The sequence below is a fragment of the Syzygium oleosum genome, unplaced genomic scaffold (assembly GCF_021117445.2).
Source record: "Syzygium oleosum isolate NSW1041296 unplaced genomic scaffold, Sole_v2.1 Sole_v2.04, whole genome shotgun sequence".
Lineage (NCBI taxonomy): Eukaryota > Viridiplantae > Streptophyta > Magnoliopsida > Myrtales > Myrtaceae > Syzygium > Syzygium oleosum.
The window spans coordinates 3,071,872-3,090,344 of NW_026607488.1; the positions used below are offsets into that span (position 1 = coordinate 3,071,872).

The window sequence follows — 18,473 nt, forward strand, 5'->3', positions numbered from 1 at the left end:
ACCCTTATTTGACACAATGTTCACTTTGGATCCTTATTTGAGAATTTGACCTCACTTTGGGTCCTTAATTGAAATTTTCCCTTTTTTTTTTTAAATAAGTCATATTTTTCGTGTGTGCGAATATAAATCCACAAAAAATTTTATCTTCGACAAATGAATGGATAAAAAATTTGCATTGGTCGTGAACTTACGATAGTTTTTATTATAATAACCGCAAAACTAATTTGTTCGGTGCATTATGATAAATTTATACCGAGTATAAAATATTTAGAAAGAAAACATTGCACCGAGTATAATTTTTGTTTATTAATATAGAAAAACAAGAAAAATATGTTTATGAAATAAAGCTCCTACTAGGGGCAATCTCACAGATGATCCTTATTATTTTGCACGTCACGATTTGGCGCGACAGAGAGAAAAGAGGAGAGAGCGGTCATGTTCGCAAACTCAAAGCTCAAGCAGCCGTGGCCACGGCTAGCTCGAGCTCCTCTACCTCAAGCTTTGGGCTCGAGCTCCGTGGCCATGGCAATCGCGAGAAAAAAGAAGAAAAAAACAATTGTAGAAATGAGAGGAGAGAGATAGAGAGGAAGGGGAGCGTGTCCATGTAAGTCGAAAAAATCTTAGTAGCAAAAAAAAAAAAATCCCACGACGGTAATTCTTTAACGCGATTAAGTTCGCGTTAGCAAAGTCCGTCACCAAATCGAAGAAGGAAGAACAGTATAATTTTTTTTAAAAAGTATAAGGACGATTTTGGACGCCGATAAAAATGACAAAGAGATGATTTCGAATTGCAGGCAAAAATAAAGAGATCACCGACGTCATTATCTCAATTTTCAATCATGATTCAAGCCAAAAAAGGAAAAAGAAGCTTATTCTCGTATTGGGTCGGGTCGACTTGGTTTTTTGTGGGTCGAAAATATTTCTCCCACAACCTATTTTTTAGGGCAGGTTTAGGCAGATTACCGAGGGAAAAGTTTGTTTTTGCCGAGTCTAATGTCGGGTTGTTGCGGAATTTTCATATCTAATCCTTATCCATTGTGGATATTAACCTCTCTTTTTTTATGAGCATAAGAAAAACCGGTTGCGGCGAGTAAAAGTGTCACGAGGCGCCAATAAGAACCCCCCTCCACCCCCCGATTCTTTAATATGTATTCAATTTTGAATTATATGACATCTAAATTAGCAAAATTGAAAAGTTTACGACTGAATTGACATCCGTACAATAAATTTAGATAATTTCTCCCAAGCCACATTGGGAGTCTGAAATTTTCTCTCTCTACATGTATTAGTTTTCTCGAGTTCGCACTCTAAATTTATATAATTGTTCTTACACTACAACTATACTGTTTTCAATGGTTGAATGGTGAAAAACCTGACGCCCATCTTTATGTTACCTATTACGATCCCGTAGACAATGAATAGAGTTAAGCCAAAATAAAAGGTCCAAGCCATGATCAGGCATACCTACAAATTGAACTCAAAAAGTCAATCCATCCATTTGCTATGTCTGAATCGATCGTATAATCGATCCTCCAATCGTGATTAATCGATAGGGCAACTTTATCCGCCAATATGTAAAATCAAAATACCATGAAAATGACTTCTTGTTAGCTTTAACAAACTTGATTAAAGCACCTCGATCCTCAGCATTTAGTAGAACTCCTTGATTCATCCTTTACCTCTGCATTTTCGACGTCCCAAACATACCTAGGCTGAACTTTGGTCTAAGCCCAAAATGCAGAAATATGTAATTGAAGAGGCAAATAGAAATCTGAAAAGATTTAAACTCGGGATCCCTTGGTTCTGTAAAATTTTGTGGTACCACTACCAACTATTCTAAAAACTTAAGCTTTTAAATGAATGCGTGGTTTATAATTTAAAATTTTCTAACAAATACTAGGCATGCAATCAACAATGTATGTAAATACAGATGCGAATTTCATGGTATAAAAGAGATTTTACCTCCTCCTCGTTGGTCTTGCATTTATTAAGTACATCACTGTCGTTACATAACTTTTGATAGAGCTCATACTCTCAATTTGTCATCAACATGATGTAATCAGTCAGGAAGAAATTGCGAACTCTTGCTAAAATAGCCCGTTTGAGCTTTTCCTAAATGCTCTTAATTCAAGAAAATCGAAGGGATTGATAATAAGCACCTTCAATGATCCTTCTGTTCCTAATGTTAGTAAAGAATAGCTTTGCGCAGATGGTGGTTAGGCTTTACCAATGATAATCCTCCCTTGTTTTTCGAGCTCATGAAGAATAGTCAGCACGGCGGAGTCAAACGAACTTTTCTTATCGGCTTTAGGATCTCCAGTAGATTCCATGTTGCCATATTTGGGTATGTGCAAGATGATTTTCGATGTGAAACTACTGAATCCTGTTCTTTTCTCAGCACCTTCACCAAATTCAATCGGGGTCCTGCAAGAGATTCGTATCAATTAGGCCAGACCAAGTACGGAGCAGAAATTGTTGAGACAAAAGAACTTAGAAAAGTGCTTGAAAGAGGTGACAGTATTACAGACTTTGATTTTTCTTCGGTTGTTTCAAATTTGGGCATCGGCCACTGGAGTTTCCTGCATAACTCATAGAGAGACATTCGAGGCCCGCCTTTTTTCATGTCGACGGTTAGGAGAACTGCAATAGCAAGGACCAGAACAATGTTAACGCTAATGAAAATGAAAACAAATACAGCTCAACATTAGCAATTCCCAACCAATGACATTATTCGAGTTCTATGCTTACTCTGGAACTCATAAAATTGCAAAAATGCTATAACTCTAAGCTCGGTGGATTACAAATGTTACAAACCTGGTTCAGAAGAATCGAAATTAGATTCCTTTAAACTGCAATCCACCGACACAATTTTTTCAGCTGCCTCTGTGGGCAAATGACTTCCAGTAGTCCTTTGTTTCTTACAAGGTTCTAGGCCTGAAGAATCTTCATTAATTCCATGACTGTCTTTGTCAACGCTTGCATCTAATGGAGACGAATCAGCATCCTCCTCAGCACCGTGTTTCTTCTTTTTTGCGACAGACTGGTTGAATGATATTCCCCTTTTCTGCTACATCGAACACAAGCACCGTCAATTTTTAATGCAAATAACACGTGCTAAGGGCATGCATTCAGCGACATGACCACTAAAAGCCAGTTCACGTGTTAATTTTGGGAAAAAAGAAACCAAGACAAGACATTGTACTTGTACATTTGAGTGCAACAATAACAAACCTCAAGTTGCTTTAGCAAATGAAGAGCCGCTTTCCCTTTGGCATCTTTTTTACATCGCTCACAACCCTGGCCGACCAACAGCACATCATCAAGCAGTAAACGAATCTCGGCATGAACAGTTTCCCCCTTATTTACACAATTTTCCTTGAGGAAGTACCCAAGATGGTCACACAGCTCGTTCAATTCACGCCAAGGAGGCAATTCGAGCTTATCAGGTGTCACAATTGGAGATAAAAGTGGTTTGAATATTCTCCATACTTCATCAAGATTAAGCTCCGTATCAATAAGAATAGCTCCTGCAATACTTTCCACCATGTCTCCAAGAGCCTGCAGAATAATAGAAAGAAAGTAGATGAGCATGATACGCGTCAAGTACATATTTCACATGGGTATACGTATTGCATATATATATAAGGACATTCAAGGGACAAAAAATCAGACCACACTAGGCGGGTGCCATCAAAAAAGGGCATTTCTACAGACCATGAAGCTGCAAGACTTTAGAAGTCCTGAATTAAATGATCATCTTGTGATCAGCAAAAAGATTACCGTCACAAATAAGGCACCATGCAAGAAGGTGCTGGCCTTGCCCCAATACAAATTTTCATCTACTAGATAATGTATTTGCCATCTCAACGACGTCATTTACATTGACTACACAACGCAATTACAGCAAACATTTAAACTGTTAAACAAGAAAGATTCCTCTACTTCCGTAGCTCACTATTCCATCATAGGCTCTCCTATTCCCCTCTCTCCAGATCAACCAAAGAGTTGCTAAAGAAATCCTTTGAAAAAATCTTTGCCTTCTCTCGCCACACGGAAAAGAAACCGTACTGATTCTATGAATAAATGGTCTATGAAGCAGAATCTATTATCTCTATCGGCATGAAAAATCAGCATACATAATGGGTTATTTAGGCAGGTGCTAGCGGATCAATTTGTTCTGGATCTTCGGTTCTCCAATAACTTGAGACAAATAATGATAGACAAATAATAAACAATACTATTGACAAAGTTGTATGCAGCAAATGCTTCGTTTGCCCACCCATGAAAAATAGACCTATATGGCATCTTACCTTAGGGCCTTTCATGTGTTGCAGGTCTCTTGTGTCAATTTCCAGTCTGTCAAATGATTGTACGTACTCCGTAATTTGGCTTTGAAGAAAGGATGAGCAGTACTGAAGATGCTTTTCGAAGTTGTGCCGCACAGCAACTTGAGCGAAATTTTCATTATTAACAGAAGCCGAACGCAAGTCGGTCAACTCACCAGGGTCGACATCAGCATGACTCTGATAGAGATACCACGTAATAAGAATGTCCAGCACAGAGTCGCCAAGAAATTCAAGCCTCTGCATGGAATTGAGTCTTTAATGGTAAGAAATAGTCAAAAAGTTATTGTCACGTCATTGCCTAAACCAGTAACAATTAAGCAAGAGACTTTGCTTGTTACCTGATAACAGTACGCCAGCCCTTGTTCTTGGCAAGATGCATGCGTTACAGCTTCTTGCAACAGTCCCTTAACAGAGAATGTGTACCCAATTTTCGACTCCAAAATTGCAAGTTCATCAGTTGACGAGACGGACGAATGCAGATATACACCATTAATGGCTTCGACAACAGATGAAGGCTCGACTTCAGCATCGATTCCAAGCCACTTTATAAGATGTAGAGAAGCGATTAATCCACCAGAGACATAGTATGCGCCTATGAGGGCTTCCAGACAATCTGGTATGGTTTTTGAGCCCATCCATCGGTGGCCCCGGTCACAGCACTTTCCAACCACTATGTTTGGCTCTTCAGTACAAAATTTAACGTCCAGAGGAACTTCTGATGTGTCAACACCACAACCACAAGGACAAGGGAATAAAGTGCGCTGTCCTGGAGCAACCCAACGACGTGGATCAAATGCACTATCCCGGATGTATCCCTTTAGCATGAAGCAAATTGTATCAGAAGATCAGACTTTAGTCACGTATAGATGAGTGTTAGAGGAATATCCATGCTAGTAATGGTTTGATGTTGTTATAGAAGATTAGGATATTTTCCTATATTAGAGATAATTAGAATATTTTTGCTGGTTTTCTGAATCTCTCAAGATTGCGATATCTCATTTGATTGTGCATATATATGTTACCTTTGATAGTCTCTCATAAAGCCTATAAAAAGGCCGATGTACTCTTCATTATGATATATTGAATTATACACAAATTCCTCAATCCTATCTTCTGCTTTATAATTTCTTAACTTGGTATCAAAGCAAGTTGATCTTGAAATGCATCGGGTGTGAGACCCAAGTGCGTATCTGGAGCTATAATTGTTTCTTGTCATATCATTTCCAACAAATCCTAATATTGTCAAGTTGATTTCAACATTGTTCATCTCTTCGATAGACAATGTCATCTACAGAGCCCTGTTATCCGAGGAAGCCGAGTTACTATTTTATTAGCAAAGCCATCAGCCGCTTGCTATTTCCCTCCGATTCTCAGCTTGGTCATTACGATGCCAGCTGCACAGACTGTGTCGTTCAGTAACTGTTTTGAAAGCAAAGCCATGCTATTACGACGCCAGCCGCATCGGGTCTAGTTACTGTTTTAGTTAGCTTTCCAGTCGTATCGGCCGCTTGCTGTTTTACAGCTGCTCATATCGGAGAACTGACACCACCACCATACTCGCCGTCCTCAAACATGGCAGAACCTGAAATCTACCATCTAGCTTATTTTCGGATTTTTATTTTTATCCAAACTCAAGCTAACTTAGTTACCTTGAGTTTGAGGGAGGATGTTAGAGAAAATTAGGATTTTTCCTATGTTAGAGATAATTAGAATATTTTTGTTGGTTTTCTAATCTCTTAAAATTGCGATATCTCATTTGATTGTGCATATATATGTTACCTTTGATAGTCTCTCATAAAGCTTAAAAATAGCTGATGTACTCTTCATCATGATATATTGAATTATACACAAATTCCTCAATCCTATCTTCCGCTTTATAGTTTCTTAACTGATGTAATAAACATTACTACTCTCTATAAAACAAACTTTAGGACAAGACAAACTTTGCAATTCAAACAAATGAGAACACAAACTGCAAAATCATGATAAATACACACGTCAATGAGAAGGAAAAGTCTAAAGGAATTCCCGAACAACGAGATACGCAGGGATTCACTTGTAGAGCATGTAAGATCAAATACCTGCAATTGACGGTCCGTCCCCCGTTTATGCAAGGTTGCATTACAAACAGCCTGTGATCGCTCAGCTGATAGTTGTCCTTCATGCTTCTTGGGATATTTAAGAAAGAGATGGTTACTGACAGCATACTTCAAGACAGAGTCACCCAGCAATTCCAAGCGTTCCATCGAAAAACTCTCACAGCATCTCAGGGTTGTAAGTGCCTCTAATATCTAATCATAGATCATGATCTTATAATTTTAGCATATTTCCATAACCATCAAAACATAGGAATATAAACTGTCAAGTTTATGTGAGAATCGGACAAACCAGAGAGCTTGGTATGTGAAAATTGCCAATTTGACAGTTGATCTCTGCCCTAAGTTGGCTTGCTAACATCAAGGATTCTAAACGATGCAACAAAGATGGCAGCAAGTAGAATGCTTTCATTGCATATACTGGAACATCAAGAGTAAGTAAAAGCTCGGGTGGCATATAAACATGATTCAATGGCTTCTCAACATAGCCAGGTTGTGATGCCTTGCTCTTGCGACCTGCAGAAGAAAGAAAAGAAAATAAAGAACAGGTAGAAAGCGATTCAAGACAAATGTTAACCACATAAGCGAAAAGATAATAGAACAGACAGAGAAGCAACAGATCATGCTCACTGATTTAACCATAAAGAAACCTGAAACCACACAATTCATACCTTTTTCCACAAAATTCACTAGAAGATTGTATGGATTATGACTTTGCTTTAGCCGCAACAAAGGCTGTCCTGGGTATTTTAACACTATGCCATACCTGACAAAAAATATAAAAAATAAAAAAGATGCCTGAAAAATTATCGATGAGCTTTGAAGTACATGCAGGAAATAGAAAGCAATATATAGAATCAACAATTACCTACTTTTTGTTAAAGTACTCAGCATAAGAACTAAATTTTGAGGAGCCACCATCCGCATTTCCCTCAAAAGGACTGTCTGCGGACACATCAGAGGTAACTTCAAAAATCGAGTAGATCCTTCCGGTGTGAATAGCCACGACCACTACTTGTTTCAGTTTGCAAGCGCTGAATGAACCATTGGCAAAGCGTATTTTCTTGTCCTCGTCAATCTCGGCAGCAAGAGTCCCGGAAGGAAATGAGCTTACTGTCTTACTTTTACTATCTTCAGTACCAAAAGAATATTCTTTCTTCATAATTTCAACTGCGTCGAAGCAGGAACTTATCGCTGTCCAATTGATTTTCCAAGAATCATCACTTGATGTTTTCGAAGTCTCCAGGGGGAGAAGTAAATACATGTACTCTGGGTTCCAGCATAAGCTTGCTTCCTTGTTGAAAATAAATTCTCTCCGCTTTCCCGATGATTTGGAGCCAACAAATAATCTCCCATATAAACCATTAAAAAAGAATTCTTGAAAGCACTTTGCTTTCATCATCTAGTACATCAAACAAAATACTCGATGTTATAATAAAGATATCTAAAAGCATAATCGTTGCATAAAAGCTATCAGGTTTTACCTGTTCACTATCCACTTCCACCTGTCCACATGAAGATACCAACACCTTAACCGTCTTTTTAAGTAAGTAAAGATCCACTTCCGTATACGCCACATCATCATCAAGCTTACACTCAATCAGAAGAATAAATGGAGAGTAAAATTCGCCAGCAATACTACTGGAGAAATCAAATTTATAGGCCTCAAAAATTGCCCCATCAGTTTTTTCAGCCCATGCTCCTGATAATGCACGAATGCTTGTCGTTCCGTGTAACTCCTTTCTTTTTGTTGTACCTTGGGAAACAAAAGGTACATACATTTTCAGAAGGGAAAACGAAACTAGGAGCAAGATTTACAGATTGAAAGAAGTCAGATATTAACAATTAAAACCACGACACTATTAAGACTTCAAACATGATCAGCCAATTACATCCATTTTCAACCATCATGAGAAACCCATAGCTAACAGCAACTAGTTGTGAATGGATAACAGTGTCAACACTGCATTTAGCAGGAATAAGAAAAACAATTTCATACCAGCCACGTAATAAGAACGATTGTTTGTAGTAATGAGAACATCTAAAAGGAAAAAGAAGATGTGCACAACACAAACATTTTTAAATAATCTAACAACATCGAGTTGCAAAATTATATCTTATGAACATCATATCGTTTCAAGAGAAGGGGGGAAAACAAGTAATCTGTGATCATAACACTTGAAACTGCACATTTGACATCCCATAGACTTACATGATGCAGGAAAAAGGAGCTGGTACAGAGAGCAGTACCTACACCCGCAACTGCACTTGCACCTGCAGATGATTCCTTGCCTTTAGAAGTAGCAGCCTTTTCTGAGGTCTGCTCAATGCAGGGAAGAAGACGATCGTCTAAAGCACCCATTTGATGCAGCTTCTTACAAGCTTCCAAGCATACTTGTTGCTTGGCTAAATGACTGTTCCTGCTCAAGGGACCTACTAATGTCTGAAAGGCTGCATTAGGAGGCAATGTCAAAGTGCACTCACAAGATCCACCTGAAAATAAAAATTGAAAGTCTGGCTTTGGGGTGAAGTACCTACATTATACCAGAGCCTTGTCATGTAAATCACTTAAATTAACTATAACATCGTGTACAAGAAAAGAACGTTCACTGCTCGTATAAGTATGTCTATGACTGGTTGAATTAATCGATTTTCTTACTTGTCATGAGGGAGTTTCTCACAATATCGATAAATGAGACTAATGCTTGAATCCGTAGAGACTGAAGCTCCAGTTATATCAACAAAATATGCACCCGTTTCCTCTAACGTGCATGCTTTCAAGTTGCACTCAAAAGGATCTCTGTTTATGGCTGTGTTGATCATGGATCGTTCACTCCTAATGATGTCATATAGTTGATCCCTTTGCTTTATGTTTCCCCTGAAATAATGATGAAGGGAAACACATATCAAGGTAGGTATAAATTGCCGCCAGAAAGCTACTTATTCATCCAGAGTACTTGGATTTTGTAAAGAATTACCAAGGACAAGAGTTTACCTCTCAAGCATGATAATATACTGGGAGTTATCCTGCCGTGCCCGTCCACGAGACTGGACATAACTCCGTACCGTCTTAGGAAGGTCAAAGCGTATTACATACGAACAGTTTGGCACATGAATCCCTTCCTCAACCACATCAGTTGCAAACAGTAAATTCACCTATATAGATTTTGTTTGGTTGACGTAAACGTTAGGAGTCTTAGGTACCTAACTTCCCATGACTAGTAATTGATAGATACCTTGCCAGAGCGAAATGATTCCAAGGTTTCCTTCTGCACTTTTGGTGCCAGGGCATCAACTGAAGAATTGCTTCCACTTATGTACGACACTGTGAAATGAGATAGGACAGAGACTCTCTTCACAAATCTCTCTATCACTTTCGCTGTGACAATTCTATTTACAAAGATGAGGCACAGTACTGGCCCTGCACCTCTGCAAACCAATGAACAAACGATGACCTCAGAACACAATATGAAACGAGCAAAATTGACAAATGAAGTAGCTCTTATCACCCAAATGACAGGAAAATCTGAAGGAGTTCGTATAGCTTCGGAGTTACATAGCCCATCTCCAATGCTGTTTGCCAGTTTGCCCCAGCTTCCAAAGTAAACTCGTCACCTGAAACGCAAATCTGATCTATGGCATTTCTCATACATGAAGTAGAGCAATGCTGCTTACTGCACAATGATGATACTAAAAATAAGGAAAGGTCATCATCTTTCTTATTTATAAGCAGCAAGTTCCAAGAGCTTTATTTTGGATAGTTACTTCAAGTTCAACATTTGCTAATTGCAATTCCCCAGATATCATCATTTGGATAGATGATACAGAGCAGCACTAAACTCCCTCTCTCAAGAAAGTGATGCAACTGATGTAAATGAGACAAAGCCAAAAGGATAATATCATACCAAGTGACAAGGAGTCCCCTATTAATCGTGACACTTCTTCAAGATAATATCTACACTGCAAGGAACTCTCTCTATAGATATCACATTCCCCTTTGGCGTTAGGAGCATTCTCTAAACAGACTTTAACAGCCTGCCAAATTAAAGAAAATGTGAGAAGTCGTGACAAAACAGAACTCATAATCAATCCAGCAACAGAAACTACCAAGCAGACCATGGTACTATTAAACCTCCCACAGGTTTGGCTGTCCACCCTTTGATGAAGAACTAAACTACTAAATATTGCTAGAAGCACCTTGTGTCCAGTGACAGCAACACTAAAGGATTTTCTGAGCCTAAGTCTAACGATATTCTTTCTTGGTCATACCTGCACATTGAGTTTAGAGACAAACTCGGACTAATCTATCCCAACAGCTTGTGCTTAACTTATGAAGTGTAACTCCTGATTGGCCAGCCCTATAGTAGGCGGGGCTGGAACCATCATAACAGAAGATTAGTGTCTAGAACTAAAAAAGGATTCACCATTTCCAAAGTTTCTCCAATGAGGAACTTCACGAAGTTCTTTGGTATATGAACCTAACTCTCAGATAATGAGGAGAAACAGGTAGAATCTCTTTCTCATGGTAGTTGTATATACAATCCTCACCATCCAAAAGTCCTACCCTGACGATTAGAGCTGCTTTAGGCAATGTAAGTTAAGTGAAAAAAGGAGATAGTACTTTGTCTGTCAAACTTATGGCTCAAGCATAAATATTACTATGGCATACCTCATTAGCACAAATGAGACCGAGATCATCAAGGCAATACATAATCTTTGAGTGGTCGTTGGACAACCGCTTCTGCAGTGTCTTAAACTTTTCATCCATGTCTTTGAAACGATTTTCAAGGGAACCTTGCAACTTCAACAAGGAAGCGTCAAACTGCCCATGCATAATGAAACCTCTTTAAAATAGTTTCAGCCAACATATGCAAAAGCGTGACATGGAATATTCAAGTATCATGAGGTGAACAAACATGTGCATTTAATTAAGAATACCTTAGACCATGAAGCTTCCATCTTTTCCTTCAAAGATGCATTTGAAAACAGCGGTTGGTCAAAGAACCAACATATATGTTTGGCAGATGGAACATATCCTTCTATCTCCGTCCTGTCCTCAACAGTGTATATCTGTCCATGTAAATATATTTCCACGTGAGAATGCTACAAGTTCATGATAATGTAATCAATGAAACAGGACAACAGGAAAGTCTTTTGCTACTTGGGAATCCAAAATGCTCTCGAGCTCTGATATCTGTCCATCACAATGCACAGTCGAGGAAACCCCTAAAATCATGATATTGCTCTAATCAGTGGCAAGTCGAATCAAACATCACATAGAAGCATATAAAAAGGGAAAAGGCATACATGGTGGTGTGTAAGCATACTCAATGTGAAGCAGTGTTTCAAGTTTTATACATATAATTAGATGTCTTTTACAGACACCTTCATATCAATTCCTTTTGTTAGACTGTTATACAAGGCTATATAGTATCTACTCCTTTGTCAATGATGTTTGGCTGAAGTTAGGATCAAACTTGGAGAATAGGCAGCTTATGAGCATACCAAAGTTACTTCCCTACCAGACGTGACTAGACCCTTTTCAATTCATTAAAGCTGGTTAATTTGGTTTATCCTCATGTCAAATAGATCGCAGACATTCACAGTTTATATACTTGTAAACCAGCATTAAACAGTGGACGTAAATAAATTAACAGGTTTGTTCCAGGAACAGATTGAAGTTTCAAAGACAAAATAGGCCTTTTTTTTTTTCCTTTCTAACAAATCATGAGATTAGGTGCTTATAGAAAAGCACATCAGAAAGCAGCGAAAGCAAATTGAGCTATACTGAACTTTGATGGCATCACAGTACTTTCCACTAATTATATCTCAGAGATCTTCTCATCATTGCCATTTTGTGATGGAATCTCAAGATCAGTAAATTTAACTATACGCCTTTTTTGGTAAGTTACCGATGGTCGAAAGAAGAACTAGGACACAAATATAATTCATTGCATTCTCATACCCACAATGTGAAGCATTGGGAGAAATAAATCTGTGATCGATCATGATAGAAAGAAATATCAAATTAGGCTTCTCCAGCTTGGTTTTTATCTCTCCTTGTTGCTACAAGAACTGTGCCATTCAGTCGTCCAGGACTGGACAACTTCGTCACAGTCACACCAGTCTTCAGTTTAATTGTTCCAAAAGAAAATTTGTTCAGCTTTCATCATCAAAAGCGGATTATGGTTAGATCTAGAACTGCCGACAGCACTAAATATTACTAAAGAACGGAGGCAGGTGGCTCAGAAAACAGTTTCTTCATGTTCAATATTGCACAACCATGGAGACAGCGGTAAGTTTGGCTTTTAACACGAGTTAATCCTGCATTCCTTGAAAAATTTTAACTCCATTTATATGCTTCACCTTTATATTTCTTGTAGGGACAACTTATTTTGAATAACTCCATCTACATGGTACCTTTTTCCCAAGATCCAATACAAGAATTGTCTGGAAAGGATTTTTTTTTTCCCCTGTTAGAGCAGTATCTGCATATCGACATTCCAAAACGAGAGCAAAAAGGCAGAAAACAATATTCTGTAGGTTCACAGCAACTAATGGACAAAATCAGAGTACAAAAGAAAGATTCACCAAAGCCTTTATCTCTAGCAAGGACACAGAAGGTTGACTTAGACATTTCTTACCCTTACAAGATACAGGCGAAGCTGTCATTCCAAAAATCTTTGGCTTCTTACTGCTTTTGTGATAAAATTCCTTCGATAAAAGAAGTAAGTACACATTATGAGTAATAATAACGGGGGCTAATCAGGCAAGAGATGATGGAATGAGGATGGGCGCTAACCTTCATTATTTTCGTATAAGGATGGTTTTTTGAGGTACGATGGCATTCATCAATTATCATCAGGCTCACTGTGTCCAAATTGAGGAATGCCTTTCTCAAGGCATCCAGTAAAATCTGTGGGGTCATAACCAGCACCTGTTTGATCAAAACAATACGCATCACAACTAATCCAATCAGTTGAAAAGGCTCAAATGATCTGATTCAAATGAAACGAAACTCTGCATTGACATATTCGAACCCCCAAGAATGCACAGATAAAATTGAGTATGTAGAGATATATCAGCTCTCCCAAAACGCTGGTTAAGTACTATAAAAATAATGCAAGTAAGATTACCAGTATCTAAATAAAAAACAGTAGCAGTAACATTTGCACTATGCCATATATCCAGTTTAGAATACAAGCCCAAGCGCAAAAAGAAAAAGGTAAAGAAAAATGTCTACCAATTGCACCGGCAGAATTCAGAAAAGGAGACATTAATAATTAGACATTTTGATATTATCTGACCCATACAACTGCTAAAGGGATCCATGAATACAAGGGAAACTCACAAGCTGTTCTAGATCGAACATAATTAAATAACATGAGAAAAGAAAACGACAAGCGCTGCAAAAGCAAAAAATTGAACGATCGCACCACGAAAAATATTCATATGCTAGCGGCTAGAGGCAAACTCACATCGTGCTCGCTGATTTCCTTCTCCCAGCTTTTCACGTTCCATTCGTCAATGCCTTTGGCTCCGTAATATTCCCCCACTTGCAGACCAGTTTGACTGCTTATAAACTCATATTGCTGCAAGACGAGCCATTACCAAACAGAATAACAGGATCACAACAATATTCAAAGGAAACACAACTGTCTTTCCAGTAGTGTACATAATTCGGACTTTTTTCCTTCGATGAAAATTTAAATTCATTCACAATGAATGCACGGATAACGATTACACGTTACATGCCTGATTAACGAGATGGACTGTCGGAGCCAAGAAAATCATCAACTTTTTCTCCCCACTCGACCTCATAGATTGGGCCATGTCCTTAATAAGCATCACGGCTATCATTGTCTTTCCAGAACCAGTTCCCAGCACCGCAATAGTGTTCCTCCTCATAGCAACCTCATAAACCTTCACTTGATAGCTGCATGTCCAATCCCCACACACACACACACAAAACTCAAACAGGTGACTCAAAGGAACACACTACACACTATGATCGCATACCCATTACACTATGATCACTAACGAATCAAAAATTCGAAATTCAAGCAAATCTAGAAAGACAAAGATCGAGGGTCACGAGAAATTAACCTTCTGGGGTCGAAACTCTTGGGAATTTTAGGAGGGCCTTGGGCAGGGTCATCAGTCCCGCGAGGACCCGTCTCCGTTCTCGACGAGTTCATGTCGTCGAAACTTCGCTTGAGGTCGTTCCTGGGCGAATCCATGCTGAACTGGCAAACGGGAACGAGAGAAACAAAGAATGCGGGCGCCCGAACGAGTCGCGTGACCCGAAAGATCCCGCCTTTTTCCCGTTGCTGTTGCGGCGTGATCACTCCCTGGGAGGGTGAGAGAGAGAGAGAAGGAGAAGCAGAAGCAGAAGCAGAAGCAGCGCAGCGAGCGTGAGACGTGACGTTGATGCGGTGATGCGACGGAGGTGAAAGAAGGAGATGGTTTTTGTGTTTGAGAATGGAGCGGACAAAAGAAGAGAAGGGAAGCAGGAAATCAAGGACGATCCGAAGGCTTCGGACACTGGAACTCGGAACAAGAAATTTCCTGTTTTCCTCTGCAGAGATGAAGGCGCCGAAGTTCTTTTCCTAACTTTTCCAAATTATTCATCAAAAAAGAAAAAACTTTTCCAAATTGTTTAATTCAATTTAAAAAGTGTTTTTTTTATTCAATCCAATCTCTAAATTATATATATTTTTCATTCCTACCCCGTCAAATTTATGAACAGAAATTGTTGGCCCCAGCGAGCGACGGCCAAAAAATCGAGCGGTCTCGACGGCCCCCCCCCCCAGCCTAGTGCTGAACGACCGAGCGAGTGCTCAACGGACCTCGACCGGTCCATGGCCCGCGATGCACAGCCCCTTTTGCGGCCTCGCCTTTCTGATTTCTATACGGTCGGCAAGAGAGGCAATTACACGTTATCACAAACTCGTGCGCTCATTGATGATTGGTCGATTCGCGTTACCGTTTTCGGTTTCCATTTAAGAAAAAAAAAATCAATTCCAACAAAAAAAAAGGCAAAGACTTTATGGACCCAATAACACAAAAAAGAAATGTAAGGACATAATCGCACAATTTGAAAAAATTTAGGGACCTACGATGCCTTTATCCCTCAAGATATGCCTTTTCCTTCCTCTCATCGGTGTCAACTCATCAGTGTCAACAGTGCTTTTGGGCCGTCGACCCCGTTATTATAAGAAGACGAACAGGCCTCAACGTACTCACATTTTTGCGAAAAATGTGACATTCTGAAAATTATTTTCTAGAAAAAAAATGATGAGATTTTTCGGTGTTTGGTTGAAATTCGAAAATGAGCTAAAAAATATTTTTTGCATTTTGGCTTGGAAAATCCGTTTAATTTTCATATCAAAAAATTCAATTTCTTTTCTTTCCTTTCCCTTTCTTTTTCCTTCCATCTCCGTCGGTCGCCGACAATCGGCACGAGGTGGAGCCTCAGGCAAGGCTCGACCTCATTGGAATTTGGCAAATTAAGCTCGCCTGTGGCCAATCCCTGGCCGTCACCATGGCCAATAACCAGCCGTTGAAGAAGAAAAGGAAAAAGTAAAAATAATAAATAATAAATAATCGATTTTTTTAAAAATAGTTAAAAAAATTGAATTTTTCTAAAAAATAATTAAAACATCAATTTTTTTAAAATAAAATAATTAAAAATTTTATTTTAAAAATTTTTTATAGGAATGAATGTTTCATTAATCAAGGACCCAAGTCCGAGCGTCAAGGACTCGCACGACCTTTGTGGACTAGGACTTGAGTGTTAGGGACTAGAGCTCAAGCGTCAAGGACCTGAGCCCGACCTTTATGATGTGGGCTCAGGTGGCGGGGCATAGGGCACGAGCACCTAAGGGTTCGAGCCTAGCCTTCATAGACCCGGGCATGGTCGTCGGGGGCCCAAGCCTAAGCTAAGGGGTCTCAAGCCCGGCCTCAATAGACCTTGGTCCAACCTCAATGGACTCATGCCCCCGCGTTAGAGACCTAGTCCTAGCCATGATGGACCCAGACCCTGTCTTAATGGACCCAGTCTAGGTGTTGGAGACTCAGCAACTAGTGTTGGGGTTCTCGTGTTCAAATGTAGAATTTTAGGTCCAAGCGCTAATACCTAGTCATATTTTAGAAAAAAATTTCCGACTTTTTCAAAGAGAAAATCATTTTCCTGAATTTAAACATAGGTTTTCCATTGACAAATAAAACATTTTCCATTAACCCATTTTCCTAAGCAAACCTAAAACAGGAAAATGAGGAAAATGTTTTCCGCGAAATAAACGGAACCTTAATATGGCGTCAACTTCAGATTTCTCTCGGAAAATTAGTGTGGTGTTCGAACCATGTTCTCATAGTCTTTGGACTTGCAATCGTTTTTTTTTTTTTTTGGCTAGGGTATAGGAGCTCAATTGCATAAGAGAGGGCCCATTCGCCCTTTCTCGGATGTAAGCGAGGTTAGATCGTCAAATTGGTGGGTTGGGTCGGGTCGAGTTGAAAATGATCCAATCCATTTAACTTATTTACATACATTGTAAATTTATTGGCTCATACCCGACCCAACTCATTAGGGGTGTCAGAACCGAACCGAAAAATCGAACTGAAATACGAACCGAATCGAAAATTCATGCATTTTCGGTTTAGTTTGGTTTCGGTTCGGATAATAAGTAAATGAATTTGGCTAAGGGTGCGCATGAATACCATTCTGTGCCCGGGCGCTATTTCTGAACAGAAATGATTTTTTTTTATTCTGTGCCCGGAAACAATTTCTGAGTATTTGAAGGCGTTTGATAAACTGTCCAAAATTTCTATTCCTAGAGTAGAAAAGAACATAAATGCGTTTGGTAACTACACAAAATTTCCGTTCCCAAATAATATTTTGAATTGTTTATTTTTTTTTTCTTTCTACTTTCTTCTTTGGCCGGGCGGTCGCGGCGGGCGGCGGCCGACGGCCACCCACAGGGGGCGAGGGCGAGCGGCGGACCCTCGCCGCTTGGGCGAGGTTCGGCCTCGCCGGATCGGGCGAGGCCGAGCCTCGCAGATCTCTCGGACGAGGCCGACCTCGCCGTCGCGACCCACGGCGAGGCTCGGCCTCGCTCAATCAGGCGAGGCCGCCTCGCCCGGGCGGCGAGGGTCCGGCCACTCGCCCTCGCCGGCGAGGGCCGTGACGCCCTCGCCGACCCTGGGCTGTGGCCGATCGCCGGTCGCCGGCGGCCGGCCCAGCCGAGGAAGAACAACACAAAAATAAGAAAAGAAAAAAAAATGATTCTCAAAATTGTGCCGAGAAATAAGAAGCAACTTTTTTTTACTTCTTGTTTCTCTTCCAAAACTGTTTCTCGGAACAAATTTTTGCAAAAATGTGCCAAGGAACAAAAAATTTACCAAACGCATTTCTGTTCTCGAACTATTTTTGGGAACAAAAGAACAGAAATTTTTACTATTTGGCACGTTACCAAACGGGCCCTAACATAACGGTTCAGTTCGGTTCCTTCAAATCGGTTCGGATTTTGGTTTTTTAATGCGTTTTTCTTCTCTTCGCGCTCTCTCTCCTCAATCTCACTGTTCATTACTGCTCACCTCTCACTCACTTTTCTCTCACTCTCTTTCACTTTTTTACTTTATTCTCTCTCTTCCTGCCTTCGCACTCTCACTGCTCTCCTCTCTCTCTCTCTCTCTCTCTCTCTCTCTCTTTCCTGCTTTATTCTCTCTCTCTCTCTCTTTCCTGCTTTATTCTCTCTCTTCCTCTTCCCTCACATCATTATCATCTCCCAAAAAGTGACGAAACACATTTTTCTCTCTGGCTTCTTGAAGTTGGGCCAGGTGCCGCGCTTGAGGTGCTCGGAGGCGGTCCGCGACGGGTTGGAGGCGGAGAAGACGGCCTCGTAGAGGGAGTGCCGGAGCTTCACGGCCTTGGCGAGGCCGGTGTCGGCGTTGTGGACGAGCATGGGCTCGAGGTGCGCCGCCCAGTACCACGCGCCCTTCCCCTTGACGGCCTTTGGCCGTAGCATGACAA

The 18,473-nt window shown here is 40.0% G+C and overlaps 1 protein-coding gene across 5 annotated transcripts; it reads right to left on the reverse strand.

The window, feature by feature from the left end:
* Window positions 1-1,937: 1,937 nt before the first annotated feature.
* LOC115688655 (endoribonuclease Dicer homolog 3a) lies at window positions 1,938-15,031 on the reverse strand. 5 transcript variants are annotated; one of them, XM_056310689.1, is made up of 25 exons: window positions 14,549-15,031; window positions 14,198-14,378; window positions 13,921-14,034; window positions 13,245-13,379; window positions 13,087-13,156; window positions 11,604-11,668; window positions 11,381-11,512; window positions 11,112-11,264; window positions 10,348-10,477; window positions 9,952-10,057; window positions 9,679-9,871; window positions 9,438-9,598; window positions 9,102-9,320; window positions 8,693-8,976; window positions 7,927-8,198; window positions 7,315-7,844; window positions 7,114-7,208; window positions 6,735-6,958; window positions 6,428-6,637; window positions 4,685-5,161; window positions 4,311-4,583; window positions 3,232-3,558; window positions 2,815-3,067; window positions 2,529-2,640; window positions 1,938-2,424 (listed from the first exon to the last, which is right to left on the reverse strand). In XM_056310689.1, exons 1-25 carry the CDS (start codon window positions 14,680-14,682, stop codon window positions 2,217-2,219), a joined length of 5,058 nt encoding a protein of 1,685 aa, XP_056166664.1. In that variant the 5' UTR covers window positions 14,683-15,031; the 3' UTR covers window positions 1,938-2,216. The 5 variants fall into 5 exon arrangements, with proteins under 5 accessions (XP_056166664.1, XP_056166663.1, XP_030470406.1 ...); XM_056310688.1 differs by having other exon boundaries at window positions 9,952-10,075; XM_030614546.2 differs by having other exon boundaries at window positions 2,815-3,064; window positions 9,952-10,075; window positions 14,549-15,030.
* Window positions 15,032-18,473: the final 3,442 nt, after the last annotated feature.